Source organism: Lissotriton helveticus, chromosome 8 (genome assembly GCF_964261635.1).
Source record: "Lissotriton helveticus chromosome 8, aLisHel1.1, whole genome shotgun sequence".
NCBI classification, from domain to species: domain Eukaryota; kingdom Metazoa; phylum Chordata; class Amphibia; order Caudata; family Salamandridae; genus Lissotriton; species Lissotriton helveticus.
Genome location: NC_136069.1, coordinates 1,071,492,144 through 1,071,511,591, shown reverse-complemented (window position 1 = coordinate 1,071,511,591; position 19,448 = coordinate 1,071,492,144). Strand labels below are relative to the sequence as shown.

General features: G+C 41.4%; 2 protein-coding genes across 7 annotated transcripts in view; one reads left to right on the top strand and one right to left on the bottom strand.

The window, feature by feature from the left end:
* Window positions 1-19,448, top strand: part of LOC144773109 (betaine-homocysteine S-methyltransferase-like) — a 656,112-nt gene that overhangs the window by 91,700 nt on the left and 544,964 nt on the right. For all 6 annotated transcript variants that reach the window (XM_078657962.1, XM_078657963.1, XM_078657966.1 and 3 more), the window contains one exon: window positions 10,794-10,937. In XM_078657962.1, coding sequence (XP_078514088.1) covers window positions 10,794-10,937 — 144 coding nt within the window. The remainder of the gene's footprint in view (window positions 1-10,793; window positions 10,938-19,448) is intronic.
* Window positions 1-19,448, bottom strand: part of ERCC5 (ERCC excision repair 5, endonuclease) — a 212,442-nt gene that overhangs the window by 178,899 nt on the left and 14,095 nt on the right. Inside the window, exon 2 of the mRNA XM_078657970.1 lies at window positions 4,036-4,153. Within this exon, the coding sequence (XP_078514096.1) occupies window positions 4,036-4,123 (88 nt within the window). The 5' untranslated portion in view covers window positions 4,124-4,153. The remainder of the gene's footprint in view (window positions 1-4,035; window positions 4,154-19,448) is intronic.

The window sequence follows — 19,448 nt, the reverse complement described above, 5'->3', positions numbered from 1 at the left end:
AGTTAGTAATATCGATATCAAATATATCGATGTTACTAATTTCGATGTTACTAATATCGATATTTGTTTTTTGTTATGTATTTTATATGTATGTGTTATATGTTTTTTGTTAAGTATTTTATTCGTTTTAAATTATATGTGTACTATTTTTTATATATTAATAATGTTATTTTTAAAATAATTTTATGTTTTAGTACTGGAGCAAGTTGTGGGTTTATAGGGGAATAGGGTGGGAAGTAATTTAATTATAGTAAATTAATTATTAATTTTTAGTAATTGTAAATTAATTGTAATAAATTTTTGCATTTAAGTTCTGTAGCGGGTTGTGCTTTAATAGGGGAATTGGGTGGGAAGTAATTTAATTGTAATTAAGTAATGATTTTTTATTGGTATTGATAATTTTTTTAGTAATTATTAATTGGTAATTCATTATTTTAATCGGTAATTATTTTTGTTTAAATTGGTAATTCATGTTTGTAATTACATTTTTTAACTGGCAATTATATTTTTGAATTGGTAATTACTTTTTTATTGATAAATTCATATTTTTAATTGTTAATTACTTTTTATTATTTGGAAATTCTTTTTATTAATTGGTAATTATTGATTCATAAAAAATATATTTTGATTTAAAAATTAATTAATTGTTTATCATTTTTAAATTGTTAATCAATTTTTAATAATTAATATGTTTTTTGTTTTGAAAAATATTTTAGTGTTAATATTTATTATTTGTAACTAATATTTATTAATTAATATTTATTGGTATTTATTGTTAATTAAATATTCAATTGTAATTATGTTTTTAATAATTATTAATGGGTATTTGCAAATGATGTACAGTTATTTAAAATAATTAATAACTTAATTTGTATGTACAACAATTATTTATAAGTATGTTATATTTAACTTCTACGCTATCCAACGCTTTCCCTACTGTTGCACTCTCTGGAGTTGGAATAGTAATTTTTACCCCTACGCTATCCAACGCTTTCCCTACTGTTGCACTCTCTGGAGTGGGAATAGTAATTTTTACCCCTACGCTATCCAACGCTTTCCCTACTGTTGCACTCTCTGGAGTTAGAATTGTAATTTTTACCCCTACGCTATCCAACGCTTTCCCTACTGTTGCACTCTCTGGAGTGGGAACAGTAATTTCTACCCCTACGCTATCCAACGCTTTCCCTACAGTTGCACTTTTTGAAGTTGGAATAGTAATTTTTACCCCTATGCTATCCAACGCTTTCCCTACTGTTGCACTCTCTGGAGTTGGAATAGTATTTTTTACCCCTATGCTATCCAACGCTATCCCTACTGTTGCACTCTCTGGAGTTGGAATAGTAATTTTTACCCCTACGCTATCCAATGGTTTCTCTACTGTTGCACTCTCTGGAGTGGGAATGGTAATTTTAAGTTCTATGCTATCCAACCTTTTTATTACTGTATTTTTTTTTAGTTATGGATTTTGAATAGTATTTTTTTATTTATTTAGCTATTTAATATTTTTTGCATAATTTTAGATAATGTAGTATATAATTAATTTTAAAAATATTAAAAGTATATTTAATTTTTTACATTTATTAAACATATTTATTGACTTTTTATTTATGTTTATGTTTTATGTTTGTAAATGTATTTGTAATTTATAATATTTTTTATTACATTATAAATTAAAATAATTATTAAAACTTATTAATAAGTATATATTATATATTTTCTGTATATGTTTAATTAATGTATTATTATTACATATGTATTATTTATTATTTTAAACATTATTAGATATTTTTAACTAGGTTTATTTTATTTATTAGTGTTATTTACTTTATTTTACATTTATATTTTTACAGAAAAAAACGATATTTTTAACATCTATATTTTTAACATCTATATTTTTATTTCGATATTTTTGTACTCACCATGTTGTAGATAGGATGTCGATATTCTTGCCTTCGATATTTCAGCATCGATATTTCTACAGGTCGATATTTTCTAGGTCGATATTTTGTCAGTGATTCAAACGCACAACTTTGCCTTTTTAATTTCCAACTTCACAAACCTCGAGAATAAAAAACAAGAGGTACGAATTTAGGAATTTTAACTCACATTTTCCAAACACCTGCACTACCCTTTTTATCTCTGACCACTACTGTCAAATCAGCGGGTCTTCCTCCATGTGGAGGACAACATAACTTACAAAGAAGAGACCCAATGATCATGCTGTCATGGTACACATAGGCGGAGAATCAACATTTAGTGCCCAACGCCTGTGTCCGTATATGAGGGTTCTTTATAACGAAGACCAGCTACACAATTTGTGACCCTGGTGACACAGGACAAGTGGTCCATTCCCCCCTTGATTTGTATAATATTTTATTTGAGCCAGTGGTTATCAATGGGGCCCACATGCACTTATGTTTGGGGACTGGTACTTATTTTTCTTGATCAGAGCAAGAGAAGGAAAAACTGACAAGAGGAAAGATGAAGTAAGAGAAAGACAAACAGTGTGAGAGGGAGAACGCAGGAACCTGCAAGAGTGACAAGGGGCGTGGAGTGTGTGGGGTGAAATAAAGATGCATGATTTGGAATCAAGACTTTGTATTCAGCATGCAGAGGTTCAATAGTGCTGGTCACTGGTTTTTGAGAAAAATGTATTGCCCTGGCCCTTTTTTCTTTTTTTTAATAAACTAAGCTATGGACCACTTAAGGGGGGGGTCATAAACCAAGGTTTCAAAATATAGGTGCTGTCACCTGTAAACATGAGCATAAATAATGTGCTACAACACCAAAGTTCATTCCATCACTGTGACATTTGAGCTAATAGGATGTCACTTTTGCGAAACTTACCCATCAATAAGTTGTGCTTGTGCCCATACTGCTGGTTGGTCATCACTCTTAGGATGCTGTTGTTTTCCATTATGCACACTTTGGGGCCCATTAGGATGGCGGGCGGACATCCCATCGGAAAAAGGGACCGTCCGCCATAAGGGCGGGGGTCCCGATGGTGACATTAGGATGCGCCCGCCACAGTGGAGGGCGCATCCCTCATTTTTAACATTGTGGCGGGCGGTGCTCTCTGCACCGCCCGCACAATGCTAAAAATGCATGTACGCATTTGCATACACGAAGCGGCAGGCACAGTGCGGTGCCTGCTGCTTCCTGTATGGAAATGCTGAGGGGTACCACAGGTACCCCCCCTGTGTGCACCCCCACCTCTCCTTCACTCTGGGGGCCCGCAGGGGGCCCCCAGAGTGAAGACCGCATGCCTTTACTTGGATAGATGCATGCCTTGCCTTGGATGCCTTGCCGCCACGGAAAGGCATCTATCCAAGCCCATCATAATATGGCTGGCGGTGTCTAATAGACACCGCCACGATATTAATCCTTTTCCGCCCCAGCCCCAAGGCGACCAGGGCGGAAAAGCGGAGGAAGGTCTTTCCGTCCGCCGCGGTCCCCCTCGCCATACTAATATGACGGGGTGGAATTAAGGTACAGATGGCGGGCGTATTGCCCCCGCCAGGCCGGCGGTGGCTACCGCCAGCCTGGCGGGGGCAATCCGCCCGCCATCCTAATGGGCCCCTTTGTGTGTAAATACAGAGTAATTTGTTTATTAGTGGTTAATAATTGGTTTTAAATTGTAAAGCACTGGGATGGTTGTGGTATAAATGACTTTGTTTGAGAAACTTTGCTCCAGACCTTGGGGATTGGGTATGATACATGTGTGCAGTTAATACGCTCTATAATGTGAGTCAATGATGAAAGGGCACGGAAACCAGATTTCGCAACAGATCTGGGATCGCTGGATCGTGGAGCAACAAGAGGATATCATACATTTTAATTCTTGCCAAAGAAGTTATAAGGTGATGTGCATTATTTTTATATAAAGACTTTCTCTACCTGTAATGCATTTTTAAATGTGTTGTGTTTTTTAAAATACTCTTTAAATAATCTTTACAATACAGTTCACCATTTATGAACATTGGATAACTAGATGAAACTGGTTTATGATTTGAATGTCTATAATGGTAAGGATACCAACAGCAACAATTTTTCCTTCCAATGTTTCTGGATTCACAGTTCTCCCGGTACTCTCAAGCAACTTCCATAATCCCTGGACTCCCATCTTGTTTTATCAGATTTTGCATCGACAAACCTGTAGGACCAAAACAACTACGCATTTAAATGTGTTTAAAAAAAATGTGTATACAATATTTACATTTCAGGTTAGATCTTTCAGCAAACACAGCCTACGTAGTGTGATAGGCAAATGAGGATATTAGTTGTACGCATGTAATTCTAGATCTCCAAAATCTTAGGGTGGGTAACGTAACAAGTATATGACATTTGTTTATACAGCAACCAAAAATCAATCCCAAGTGACCAAATATACAAGTTGGAAAGAGTAGGTGCTAAAACGGTGTCCTTACATACCACATGGCATTTTCTCTCTGGTGAAGATGTGCCTTTCAATCTGCAACAATTCACAGAAATTGGCTGAAAAGAGGGAAAAATCAAGACTTGGCCATGAAAATCAAAGCATTGTTCCACGGCTGGTATAAACCTGTGGTGCTCAAGGGCGCCAAAAGATCAAGAGAAGCAAAGTGTCTGGAGCACTCACTCATTCAAAATGGGATGTACATCAAAGATATTAGGAATGGTTGTTGCACTCAAAATTGATAGTCCACTAGCAGGTGTTCTTCACTGATAGACAAGATCAGCTGATTGTAACTACACCTCAATAGCTTTCCTGATCCATGATACATTGCTAACAGGTCTGAAGTTAAAAAAAAAAAAGAGTATGGGATCACATGAGCCTGTTGTCAGCATAGGAAGTAATCTGGACAAATTAAGGAAAATATTGTTTGGTGAACATCATGCTGGTTTGAAGAGATGGTGATGTTTGCAGGAAGAATATCAAAAAAGCAGTTGGCAGGTTTGGGTGGTTTTATCCTCTTGGAGAGTAATTTTTGTAAAGGATGGAGAAAGTGAGCCAGACATGATTCTTTTTAGGAAGGAGTATTCAAATGGAAGTAGATTTGTGAGGATGTTTTTTTTTACCTTATTCAGCTAATTTTGTGATTGAAATAGGACAGATTTCTTTTTAGCATTTATAAACAGGTGGGTAAAGCAAGATCTTGGCAAGTAATGACATGGATGAAATGGAACAGAGACCTTGCGATTAAGGATTGGTGCATATTTGGTTTGCTCTGTAGTTCGTCTTAGGCTGTAACATAAGCTGTTGGTATTCTTTTTGTAGGGTTTTGAACTTGGTATAGACTTCAGGAGGATTTGGAGTCCCAGCAATCTGTTTCAGTGTTATATATTAACCTTCCTTTTTTGGTCTTGCCTAGCATTGCAGCACGCATGCGCTATTCGCTTTGCAAGGCGTATTGTAGTAGGGTATGTTTTAGAAGTGGCGTAGAAGCCCTGCCCATCTTTTTCAATGGGTGATGTCATCGTTCATGGTAATTGCTGGCTTCCGATTGAAAATGAGGCTTCTTAGTCCCTCCTTGTTACAGCCCTGTCTCCTTTTGGGATGCCCATCAGGACTGGATAATTTACTTGCAGCGCTACATGGTCTCCTTCATGAGTCGGTGGGCACTAAATTTTTTATCATGCGGCTAAACAAGCAGGTGCCTTTGCGCAATGGCGACAGCTTGTTAAATGACTGACGGAAAGGATGCCCGAGGCAGTTTCTGTTCACTCCAGCAGCCAATTGAACGCCAGGATTGTGTTCCTTATCAGTGATAAATATGTCTTGGCACCTTTAAGTGCCTAGAAGGGTTCGTCCTCTGCTGCAGTAAATGTCGTTCGCAGAACACAAACTCTGGATGCGTGGAAATGTTTGCGTTTTATATGGAGTACAATTTCTGTTTAGAAGTAACAAAATACACCTAATGTAAGGTAATGCACTTCTGCCGTGTAGGAACGAGCACACAGAAAGCAACAGCTGGAGTGGGTGGAAGGTTGTAAAACAGAGTTGGCCGGCATCAACAACCGTGCACCTTCCTTACGTACCTTTTAACTTTCTAGACATTTTAGTTGGAGCAGCTAAGATCCCGGAGAGAGGTCCCGGGCTCCGGGGAGGGGCAGCGCTCCATCACATTATGAAGGTAGGCCCGGAGCCACTCTTCGGCTGTCACTGTTGTTCCAATAAAAGGTTTATGGGCCCTCTGGGGAGAAAGGATGCGGGGTGGATTTCAGCAGAGCTCGCGCACAGCTCCTTCCTGCTCCAGGGACAGATCTCACTCTCAGGGAATACATCTCCCAGGGAGCAGGGGGGGGGAGGGGTGCTGCAAACCAGGAACAGGGGGTGGTGGAGGAGGGAGATGTGCTATAAACCAGGAACTGATGATGGTAGGGGAGTGGGATGTGCTAGAAACCATGAGCTGGTGATGGTAGAGGAGGGAGATGTGCTGTGAACCAGGTTCAGACAATGAGATGAGGAGGGAAATGTGCTATAAGCCAGGAGCCTTGTGATGGGCAGAGGCTGGAGGTGTGCTTTCAGACCAGGAACTAGGGTTGAATAAAAGAGAGCGCTGTGCTTTTAAACCAGGGCATGGTCGAACTGTTGCAGAGGTGATGCCCGGAGGGTGTTGCAGAAGCTAACCGATAATTGTATGTCTGGTCAGGCAAGCTGGTGCAAACGGGATTTAAAAAACAAAAAGGATTGCATGCATATACCACAAAAAATAAAAGAACAAACAATATATATACATAGTCACCTAAACGTTGCTGCCTTATACCTGCAGTCATAAGTTTTCATTTAAAATCACTCACCACTGCTTCTGTTTTACTAGTGATGTTTTTAACCGCATGCGCGCTAGCGGTTTTCCCGCTGCACGCTAGCGGTTTTCCCGCTGCGCGCTGCGATTTTGAAAAACCCGCGTTACGTGACGAGCTCAGCTCATCATCCGCGGAGCGCAGGTTACGCCCATGACGAGCTGAGCTCGTCATGCGCGCCGAAGGGGTTAAACACCTACCCTTTCACTTGCACCTGGATGTTATCAGTATGATTTGTGAAGGGGCAGTGATAAGTCCCCACTGAACACAGGCACTTGGATCACAGGAAGCAGCGATTTACAATGTCACTTAAAATACACAATTTTAAAGTGTAAACTTAAAAAAATGGTGCAGGCAAAATAAATAGCCGTTTTTTAAAGTTAATATCATACATATCAAACCAAAAAGCCCACGTTCAAGAGCTGTGCAACTGAAGAGATGTAAACAATGTGCACAGGGTTTGTGCAGTCACTCACACAGAAGGGAGACAATATTTGAAGTGCCCGACCCTTGCCCCATGCTGTATGCTATGGTGGGCAGAGTTAAAACGTGAATGATAATTTAGCAGACCAATGGATGAAGCCATCGACAAAAGTCCCTCTTTATGTATGTATATTTTGTATGATTTGGGGAAGAGCAATGTTCTGGGGAGACAACGAAAGAGGTCTTAAAGGCAAGAGCTAAATTAGTGGTAATGCCGCTCTGCACTAAGAGCTACTAGTGGGCAGAGGGGGGAGAAGCGTTTCTAAACAGGGAATCACTTATGTGCAGAGAAGGGTGATGCGCACAAACCAGGAACTAACAATGGGCAGATGAGGGTCATGTGCTTACAAACCAGGAACTATTGATGAGCCGAGGAGAATCATGTGCTTACAAACCAGGAACTAACAATGGGCAGATGGGGGTCATGTGCTTACAAACCAGGAACTATTGATGAGCCAAGGAGAATCATGTGCTACAGGAACTAACAATGGGCAGATGAGGGTCATGTGCTTACAAACCAGGAACTATTGATGAGCCGAGGAGAATCATGTGCTTACAAACCAGGAACTAACAATGGGCAGAGGAGGGTCTTCAACTTACAACCCAGTAACTATTGATGAGCAAAGTAGGGTCATGGGCTTACACACCAGGAACTATTGATGAGCAAAGGAGGGGCATGTGCTTTCACACCAGGAACGGGTAATGGGCAAACGAGGGGGATTTGCTTCCATAACAATCATCATTTGTATGGGAGGGGCAGGTGCTGTGTGGAGAGAGTGTTTTGGTTTTGGAATGTGAAATACTTGCATAGGCAGGGTCATGAGAGGGCTGTAGGGTGATCTTACAGAAATGACCTCTCGAGATTCAAAACTTCCCTCTGAAATCAACATCCGTATATAAATGATGATTATTAGCCCTGATTTGTATTATGCCTGTCGTCAACGAAGTTCTGTTTCCAGAATCTCAAAATGTATTTATGGCTTCTTACAGGAACACAGCATATAAAATCCATTTGTGTTAAGCAAGTGTTCTATTGAGGCCTGTGCTGACTCAACCTGTGTCTATCTGATGCACACAAAGGCATGCCTGCTTATGAGCAATAATGCAAGCAGCGCCAACTGTGCAAGTCCCCTCCAGCAGGGCAAGGCACGGGCAGACCCTGCACTTCACACATACCAACTACCATGGGCACGCCAGGCTGACACGCCTCAATCTGGGTGCAGTGGGAGCTGGTGACAGAGGTCCACCTGACTATCTTTCATGCGACAGTGCTTCTAGGCCATGGTGATATTCTTTTCATCTGCCTCGAGTCACCGTGAGGTAGGATTGTGTTCTTTCCCCAGAGAAAATTCGCATATGCATAGCTCCTCCTCTTATCCTAATCATGGGGTGAAATTAGGCTATAAAGTACCGGAAAGAGATGCTTAGAGGATCATTGGAATATATGTTTTAACAAAAGAATTATGAATCCAGTTGGGAGGCTCCCTCAAAGCTACCTGGACTGAACCAGTCTGACAGACAAGGCCGAGACCCTGCTCCAGGGGGTATGGTTGAGATACCTGCACAAACATGGCTGTGGCGAGTGCTTTTGTGGTGGCAGCCATCTTATTGGGGAGAGTCACAAGGCCTCTTGCTTCCATTACTGGTGTGGTCATACTTTCATTATAAACATGGGGAAGGGATATTCATAAGGCATTATTTGATATAACATTTGAGCACTTTTTACATAGAGAACAAGTGATGGCTTTCACCAACCACTGATCTGTTTCCGGCATTAACCCATTGGTGGCATTGGAAAACAAGCATTTCCAATGTAATAGGTCACGCAAGTGCAAGATTTTGAGCTATTGGCATCTTAAATGACAATGCCTTTTATTTGTGTTTCAAAAACCTGCAATAATAAAAGGCATTGTCATTTACAATACCAATAGGTCAAAGTTTCTAAAATGCAAGACCTATTGCATTGCAAATGCTTGTTTCCTTTAGTTTCATTGAATCAAGGTGGACTTGTTTATTCCAATGTACATTTAAAAAAGCGTGGAGCAATAATGTCAAATACTGTGACAAATATATTATATTCCTTTAAATCTTACATCAATATTCACAAACAAATCGAGTTAACTGAAGTCTTGATGGGATGCGTTCTAGAAGAAGAGACAGTGTCAGATTTCTCAAAGGGAATAAAAATACAGGTCTTCACAGAACAATTATTGTGAGAAAAACTTGAAGTGGTAACTGCTGTGTTAAAGGAAATAGGAAAGCAATTAGAACCCCCTATTTAAATTAAAGACAAACATTTGATGGTTAAAGAATTTGCAATGTTGGGGGCGTGGTCTCGGCGCCACTCAAGATGGCCGCTTAGACAAGGGACTCCACCGCACCGGGACGCCTTCAGGTCGCTAGCTGCGCATATTCCTCTTTGTTTTGGACTTACAGCTCCTCTATGCGCTCCGGAACGTCTCTGGACTCTGGTGACCTCTTTTTGCGCTACTAATGTGGCGCATTCCTTGACTTTTTAACCATCGCGTTTTTCGCGCGGTGTCCGCCGCCATTTTGTGAAGTCCTGCGACTGAGTGCGAGTAGCGGACTTCGCGCTCCCTTTCAGGTGTGTTCCTTCATGTCAACTTGTCTTTTAAGATGCGCATTTCTTATTGCTTTGCTGCTAGCTATTTCTTATGGATGGTGCCCTTTATCATGGTGAGGCTGCGCGCTTGATGCTTCTTATGAATATTATGGCGCTTTACCTCACACTGTATTAACCGCCATTTTGAAGTCACGACCGGCAATTTTGCAATTCAAGGAAATGTGTCTGGCGCCTGCTGGTTTCTCTACCATATTTGGTTCTGCGGTTGTTTTGCACTGTACTTCTTCTCATCTGCCTGCCTTCATTATTTTCAATAGCCCTGTTGGCTCTATATATCAACTATGACTGTTTTGCTCAAAAAATTGGAATTATATGCTTCTTCTGTCATTGGTTTCTTCACTATGTTGTATCCTCACTGAACAAGTCTACATTGAATGATTCCTGCTCCTTAGTCTGCATTTAAAGTGCTTTCACAGCTTTCTTCTACTGCTACAGTTACCAGTGTAGGTTCCTAGGGACAAAACTTTCCTCCGACATTTCTCAGCATTATCAACGCCAGTGCAACTTTCTTGAACGATTAGACGCTCAATCTGGTCAGTCTGGATCACTGCATCTTCAAAGTTACCCATCAGAACCGAAGATGGACTTTTCAAGATCCTGGAGAACTTAAGAATTTTATTCAGATTCATTCTAACAGAGGCATGGATACTTCTACTCCTCCTACTGGCTGATTGACTTGTCTTTTTTTTATCTGTTCTTTAGCTTTTCTATGGTATTATGCAAATGTTCCTCATGTTTCTTCTCTGTTCTGTTTTACCTATGGTTGTTCTTTATTATGTTATAATGCTGTTTTTCTTTCCCTTGTTATATACATTATGATATATATCTTTATTGTGTCTTCTCTATTGTCATTTGTTTTTCTCTCTCATGTACCCTCATACAGGTTCCTGATGTTTTTTCCCTAATCCTGTGCAGTTTTTCTCCTCTGACTTCCTTGTCCTGGTTTGGTTTGGACTTCCTCCCTTCGAGCGACTCGTCTTGTTGGGTGTCGTCATTGCCCCTTCTCCTTTTTGTATGTCCCCCTCAGGTATGTCATGCTCAGTCGTCCTTTTGGATATGTACTGCCTCTTCTTTTCTTGCAATTTCCCACTCTATCTCTCTTTACTTTCCCTTCTTTCGCTTCTTCTTTCTCTTTTGATGCTATTTGCTTTTTTCTCTTCTTCTTACTCATTCTTCCTCTTTTTGGTTCTATTTTGCCTATACTCCTTTTTGTCATCCCCTTTCTTCACTTCTTTTTATTTGAAGTTGTTTGCTACCTTTTCTTTCCTTTCTTACTCTTTTCTTTCTTCAGCAATATGTTGTCTGCATACTTTTTTGCACTTTGCGATGTTATTACATTTATTTCATTTATAAATTCAGAGTTGTTTCATGGAATGTAAAAGGTTTTATTAATCCCATTAAACGGCAGAGAGTACTTTCAAACTTATCTTGCTATACCCCTGATATTGTTCTTCTGCAAGAGACTCATCTTTCTGAACTGGAATCCCTTAAACTAAAAAGGAACTGGGTTGGTACTGTTTTATTCTCCCCCTCTGATAACAAAAAAAATGGAGTTGCTATTTTAATTCACAAAAAATTGAAATGTAAAGTTCTATTACAAGAAAAAGATACTGAAGGTAGATGGATTTTGGCTACACTTCTAATTAATTCAATTCCTTTAACTGTTTTTAATATCAATGGTCCTACCCAACCTGATTGTTCTTTTTGGCCCTTAATCACGAGCAAATGTATTCAACACAAAGATGATTTATTCCTTTTAGGAGGTGATTGCAATCAGATTATGGATCCATTCCTCGATCGCAAATCCACAGTTCGCTTTATCCCTCACAATCCTCACAAACAATTTTTGGATACTATTTCACAATCACGTCTTACTGACTCTTGGAGACTCATGCATCCAGACACTTTGGATTACTCCTTTTTCTCTCCTCCTCATGCTTCTTTCTCTCGACTAGACTATATTTTTCTCTCTCAAACCTTATCTCAAAACTTACTGTCTTCTTCTATCGAACCCATAGTTATTTCGGATCATGCTCCCATTGTTACGGACCTTGACTTACTTCCACCTCACCCCAAATCTTCTCGTTGGCGCTTTAACTGTGCAGTCCTCAACGATCCTAACTTCTCTTCCTCTTTTCGCTCTTTCACTAAAGATTTCTTTCAATTTAATTCTGATCCTAATACTCCTCATATTCTTTGGGATTCCTTTAAAGCTACTGCAAGGGGTTTTATCATTGATTTTGTCTCTAGGAAAAAGAAACAATTGCTTCAGAAACGTAAATCTTCCCTTGCTCATATTAAAGAATTGGAGCATCAATTATATACCTCTTCAGATAAATGTATGTCACCAGACCTTTTACGAGCGAAAATTGCTTACAATAAGCTCACCACTGATCGTGCATCTTCCATTCGCCTCCGTAGTAGTGCGCGTTATTATGGTGGTCGTAACAAGTCCGGAAAACTCTTAGCTAATTATCTTAAGTCTCGTAAAGAACGTACTCTTATCGAATCTGATTATTCTTCTGACAACACACTTCTTCATACGGACAAAGATATTCTTGACCAATATCAATTATTTTACAGACAGTTATATACTCCAGAAACTCCTCCGACTCCTTCTCTCATCACGTCTTATCTTGAGAAAATACCCAAGCCTTCTACCTCCCATCTCAATTTTTCTGACCTTGAACTTGATCTTTTATTGCATGAACTTTCTACCACTTTGTCTTCTCTTACTACTGGTAAAACACCTGGCCCTGATGGTTTTCCGGTTGAATTTTATCTACATTTCTCTGACCTCCTATTGGCCAAACTTCTGTCACTTTTCCAATCTTTTTACTTTGCTGGTAAAGCTGATGGTTCCTTTTCAGGATGCCACCATTTGCCTTTTCCCAAAAGATGGTCGTGACCCCAAATTTTGTAAATATTATCGTCCACTTTTATTGGTTAATGTTGACTACAAGCTCTTTGCTAAATTACTTGCTTTACGTTTGGACCCACTTATGCCTCATCTTATTGGTAAAGAGCAGTGTGGTTTTGTTAAAGGGAGGCTCACCTCCGATAATTCCCGACTCCTTCTTAACGTTTTGAATAAGGCCTCTTCTCTGTCGAGTCCTTTGGCCGCTATTTCTGTAGATGCTGAAAAGGCCTTTGATAGAGTAGATTGGTCTTTTTTGTTTGCTTCCTTAAAATGGCATGGCTTTGGTACCTACTTTATTTCTCTCATATCCTTGTTATACACTTCACCCAAAGCCTCTGTTCTTGTGAACGGTCAACTTTCCTCCTCCTTCACCCTTCAAAGGAGAGTTCGTCAAGGCTGCCCTCTTTCCCCTCTTCTTTTTGTTTTAGCTCTTAACCATTCCTCTCCTCTATCCGTAATAATGCCTCTATCGGTGGTTTCCCCTATGGTGATCATCAATTAAAACTTTCTGCATATGCAGATGATATCCTTTTGTTTATCTCCAAAACGTAATTATCTATTCCTCCTTTACTGTCTGAATTTGCAGCATTTTCCCTTGTCTCAGGATATAAGATCAATTCTGATAAAACAGACATTCTCCTCTTGACCAAATCTTGTCTTCCTCATCTTTTTTACTCAACTGGCTTTGCCTCGAACAGCACAACGGTCAAATATCTTGGTATTTGGTTTTCCAATTCTATTTCCTCTTCCACTAAATTAAATATGTCCGCAGTTCTCACTTGAATTGATCATTTATTTTCCTCCTGGAATCCTCTTTTTCTCTCCTGGTGGGGTTGTCTTGACTCTATTTGCCCCTATTCTAATTTATATATTTTCCATGTTACCTGTGCATATTCCTACCCTTTATTTCAAACGTATAGATTCTTCTCTTTCCAAATTCCTTTGGAAAAATAAGAAGTCTAGAATTTCTCTTGTAGCTCTTCGTAAGGCTAAATCGAATGGTGGTGTTAATTTCCCGGACTTCCGTCTATATCACAAATCCTTTTCTCTACATCAGGCATCACGATGGATTTCATTAGCACTTTCCCCCTTTTCTCGTCTTTGGCTCAGCATTGAACAGACTCTATTACAACCCTTCTCCTTTGAGGAAGTATTACGTTTCTCCTCCAAATCTCCTTATACCTCTCTTCCTTTGTTTAAACATACTTCTTCTCTTTTAAAACCTTTGACTTTTCCGTCAGCCATTTCAAGTGACTCATTTCTACGCACCCCTATGTGGTATAATTCACTCAATCTTTTAAATAACAGGCCTATTTGTTGGACATCTTGGAGGCTAAAAGGTATCATATGGGTCAACCATCTCTTTGATGGTGTGTCGCCTCGTTCCTTTCCCCAGTTCCAGCTTCAGTTTTGCTGTCCTCGTTTTTTTCTACGGAAATTTACTGTACTTATGGAAATAATTCTTGATCGCTATAATTCTCTTCCTTCCTCTACTTCACTTTCCCCTCCATCTCATCTTCTTAGGCTTCTTTCTACCCTCCCTAAAGCATCTCTTATTTATAGATATTTAGCCTCCCCCAATCCTGACCGTGTCAAGACCAAATTGGAGCTCTCTTGGGAAAATGATTTGGATTGTACCTGGCCTATTGCTCTTTGGGATAAGCTCTGGTCCAAAATTTTGAAGATTTCTCGTTCTGCCTCTCTTACTCAATCTTTGTTTTTTCTATATCATAGACTATACCGTTCTCCTCTTTCTCTATCTCACTTCACATCTTCTTCTGACTCAAATAGCTGGACTTGTGGTACTTCCAATGCTGACCTTCTGCGTTTGCTCTTTTTCTGTCCTACTGTTTCTGCTTTCTGGAAGAAAGTTTGGTCTTACATTTCTCGCGTTTTCACACTTTCTATCCCTTTCTCCATCCACCTTCTTTTTCTGGGTACTCTCTCTGATTCTTTGAATCTGCCTCCACACTCACATGGTCTTTTTGATCTCATGCTTGCACTTGCATTTCAACACATTTCCTCTAACTGGAAATCACTTACAAATATTTCCATACAAGCTTGGTGGAATTCTTTATGTCATTTCCATAGGCTCGATGTTGCTTTTGCCTCTTCCTGTAAGCCACATCGTAATGTAGATCTTTACTGGCTGCCTCTTACTACCTACCTTGATCATTTAGTTCAAAAGAAACATATTCCTGTCAGTTCTGAAAACTTTAAACCTCCTTGAAGGATTATACTCTCTCCCGCTTCTTCTATTGTATTTAATGTTATTTACAGTTTTTCTCTATGAATGAATGAAATGAAATGAAATGAAAAGGGGTTTTGTAAAGCGCAGCAGCTGCCCTGAGGCGTCCAGGCACTAAGAACCAGGTTGGTACCTTCCAGTGACTTGGTCCCGAGATTAGTCTAGCTTAGTTAAAAAGAAAGGTTTTAAGCTGTTTACGGAAACTCAACAAATTAGGATTGGATCTAAGATGGAGGGGAAGTGTGTTCCATAGCTTGAACGCATTATAGGAGAAAGACCGGCCCCCTGCTCTAGTTCTTCGGATCTGGGGGACTTTTGCTAGAAAGGAGTGGGATGAACGAAGTTGTTTATTGGGTTGGTAAGGAGTAATCAGAGAGTGATTGATTGCTGGGCCAGATTTCCAGTATGCTTGGTGGGTGATGCACATAGATTTGAATTTAATTCTTTCCCTGACAGGGAGCCAGTGTAAAGCTCTCAACCCAGGCTCTATCGGGATTCTGCGTGGAATTCCTAGCAGTGTACGTGCTGCACAGTTCTGGATTCGCTGAAGTTTTTGCAGACTGTATTCAGGCGCCCCTAAATACAGGGCGTTACTGAAGTCAAGGCGGGATTGAATTAGGCCCTGCATGACTACCTGCTTTGCCTCAAAGGGAAGAAGAAGAGGAAGGATTTTTTTCAACATCCTGATGAGACCAAAGCAGGTCGCTGACACTATAGTTGTTTGTATATTGAAGGTCAAGGATTTGTCCAGCCACACCCCAAGACTTTTTATATTGTCTTTGGGTGTGGGAGGTATGCCCAAGCTGGTGGGCCATAACAGCTCCAGGGTGGAGGGGGCTGATGGGCCAAGAAGCATAAGCTCGGTTTTATCCCCATTGAGCTTCAAGCGTGACTTCGTCATCCAACTCTTAACCTGTTCCAAGCAGGTTGTCAGACTGGTCTGTGGTTAGTAGCTATTCTTTTGCGCAAGAGAGACCACTAGCTGAGTGTCGTCCGCATAGGTAATGATCTTAATATCATGAGGACGGGCAATCTCAGCCAGCGGTCTCATATATGTATTGAATAGCGTGGGGCTCAGTGATGAGCCCTGCGGGACCCCACAGCCCAGAGGCTTGCTTGCGGAGACAAAGGCTCCTTCAAAGACTTGGAAGGCCCGGTCACTTAAGAAAGATTTAAACCAAGCTCGGGCTTCTCCTGATATTCCTAGGCTAAAGAGACGGCGTAGGCGGATTTTGTGATTCACCGTATCAAAGGCGGCGCTCAGATCAAGGAGGATCAATGCCACTGATGACCCCCTGATCCAAGATCCGCCTAGCTTCCTCTGTTACCGCCATCAAGGCAGTTTCCGTCCCATGTTTGGGGCATCAAGCAGATGGTTACACTCGAGAAACCTGGTTAAGGAGATGTTAATATGTTTTTCGAGGACTTTGCCTGCCCAGGGGAGCAATGAAATCGGGCGGTAGTTGTTGAGGTTGCCAGGGTCAAGGGTGGGTTTCTTCAGGAGTGTTCGTACCATGGCGTGTTTCCAGGTAGGCGGTACCGTTCCAGTCACTATGGAGGAGTTCAGTAACTCCATGAGTGTGGGAAGAATAACCTTATCGGCTAAGACCAGTGTGCTCGGAGGGGCATGGTCACATGGGGAGCCAGATTTTATTTGGTGCCTCAGAGGCTCGAGTGTTTCTGGGTCTAGCTGGGGAAAATGGTCTAAGATATTTTGATGAGAATCCTCCACTTCTGCAGCTAGATGAGGTCCTTGGGGGGGAGACTCTGCATCTGAATCCGGAAAGGATAAGTAAATTGTATTTACTTTGTGAAAAAAGAACTCAGCTAAGTCATTACATCGGGAAAGTGGATTGTAATTGGCGGCCGAAGATGGTGGGAGCTTGTCAGACTTTTTATTGTTTGGTATATCTCTTTAGGCTTGGATCTAGCCGACATTATTTTCTCGCTGTAAAAGGCCGATTGTGTTGATTTTATTTCGGATTTATAGGTTCTGATGGCCTCCCTATAGATGGCTTTGTCCGTGGTGGCATAGCTCAAGCACCACTTTCTTTCCAGCCTCTTACATAGACGTTTTTTGCCTCTAAGCTCTTCTGAGTACCAGGGCGCTGTTTTGTGCTGCCTTTTTTAGCTGGAGGTACGAAGGGGGAGTATGGAGTCCAATGATTTCGTAATCCAATTATCATATTCATTATTATTAAGAAAAGGGTCGCAGAGGAGTGAGGCCAGTTTCTCATTTTGCGCGGGAAGGGGGTGGGGGGTGAGAATTTGTGTGTGGTCCAAGTGAGGGGGATCAAAAAATGATCCGTTCAGGGAAGCCGACTAATAGTGCCCACTTTAAGGTGTGCGCAGTTGCTAAATACCAGGTCTAAGAGGTGGCCTTTGACATGTGTGGGAGATGGAACAAGTTGCTCTAGTTGAACTGCAGCCAAACTCGCTATCATCTCTATGGCGACGTTGTCCGAAGTATTATCAAAATGATCATTGAAGTCCCCGAGTAGCGTGAAGTTTGATGGGGAGGTAACCAGTTCCGCTACAGCAGAGGGTAGAGCTGTTTGAAACTGTTTAATTGACCCAGGAGGACAGTAGATAAGAATGCCAGTAAAGCTGTCATTGGGGGAGAATTCAATGACAAAGGGCATGCTTTCACAGTCAGCGATAGTCTCCGACGAGTAGCGACATATGTGTACATCCTTGTAAATGATGGCAAGCCCCCCGCCTTTTCCCTGAGTGCGGTCTGTACGAGCTATCTTGTAGCCTGGTGTAAGGGCTTGTACCAGGTCAGGCTCAGAGTCTTGAGTCAGCCATGTTTCAGTCAAGAAGACTGAATCAGGCTTATGTTCGTCCAACAGCAGGGACATTTCCAAGCTATGTTTTGGCAGGGATCTACAGTTTAGGACAAGCATGTGGTAGTCCCGCAATTTATTCTTGCTTGATGGACTGGAGAGCTCTATATTACAATGAGAACAGAGGTGGGGAATCTCCAAAGGGTGGAACTGGTGACGGCAGCTTGTTATTGTGGGGGTCCGTAGTTGGTAGAGAGACTCTATGCTATAGTGCTTCCTCAGTCCCAGTGAAGGAGCAGGGGGGGTGGCCCCTAGCCCCGGTCTGGCGCGGACGGGCGCAGACGGGCTTCCCTTCGGCGCCCCCGCTGCGCCCGCCCGCAGCGCCGTCGGGGATATGCCTTCATCTTATAGGGCTGAGGAGGGTGGGAGGCAGCCAACAGCTGGAGCGCTAACCTCGTTCACACCTAAGATGGCGCCCAACCCTGTCTGCGCCCGTGTCAGAGCCTACTCGCCTGATCGGAGAGCGGGGTTCTAATTACGGCGAGGGAGCGAGGTTTTTAAAGTAAGATTGTTGCAATCACAATCCCACTCACAGCACAGTATTTTAAAAAGATTAAAAAGTTTTGCTACAGCCTAGCCCCCGGCTTCCGCCGCAGGGGAAGTACAATGCTAATTCTAAGCGCTCGCGTATCTGCGCGCCTTAAGTACTATTGGAGGGCGGGAGGCAGCCAACAGCTTGAGCGCTAACCTCGTTCACACCTAAGATGGAGCCCAACCCTGTCTGCGCCCGTGTCAGAGCCTACTCGCCTGATCGGGGAGCGGGGTTCTAATTACGGCGAGGGAGCGAGGTTTTTAAAGTAAGATTGTTGCAATCACAATCCCACTCACAGCACAGTATTTTAAAAAGATTAAAAAGTTTTGCTACAGCCTAACCCCCGGCTTCCGCCTCAGGGGAAGTACAATACTAATTCTAAGCGCTCGCGTATCAGCGCGCCTTAAGTACTATTGGGAGGGCAGGAGGCAGCCAACAGCTGGAGCGCTAACCTCGTTCACACCTAAGATGGCGCCCAACCCGGTCTGCGCCCGTGTTAGAGCATACTCGACTGATGGTATGCTGTATACTTTGTATTATTGCTTCTAACATTTGCTTCTTTGACGTTCTTTTCTATAGCATTATGTTGTTATAGCACTGTTTCTTTTCCCTTCCCTCCCTCCCTTCTTCCCTATTTCCTTACAAAATCCCCAAAAATGCTTTTATTTCTTGTTATGACATTAGTAATGTAATGACCTCAGATATGGTTTGTTCTGCCTTTGCCTCTACTTGCGGATGTCATGTTATTGTTTTTCTTATTGCTTTTCAATAAAGCTTTCAAACACAAAAAAAAAAATAATTTGCAATGTTGAGGTCAAGAATTCTGCTTTATCAATAGCAGGAAGGAAAAGAATGCTCATAAATTTTACGTAGGAGCAAAAGACTGGTGATGAATTTGGCATTGTCTAAATCAAGGTTGACATATCCCAAAATATGTTATTCATTGAAAGGGTTAGGTTTACTGTGAGATACTAAGAGATTTGGTTGATGAA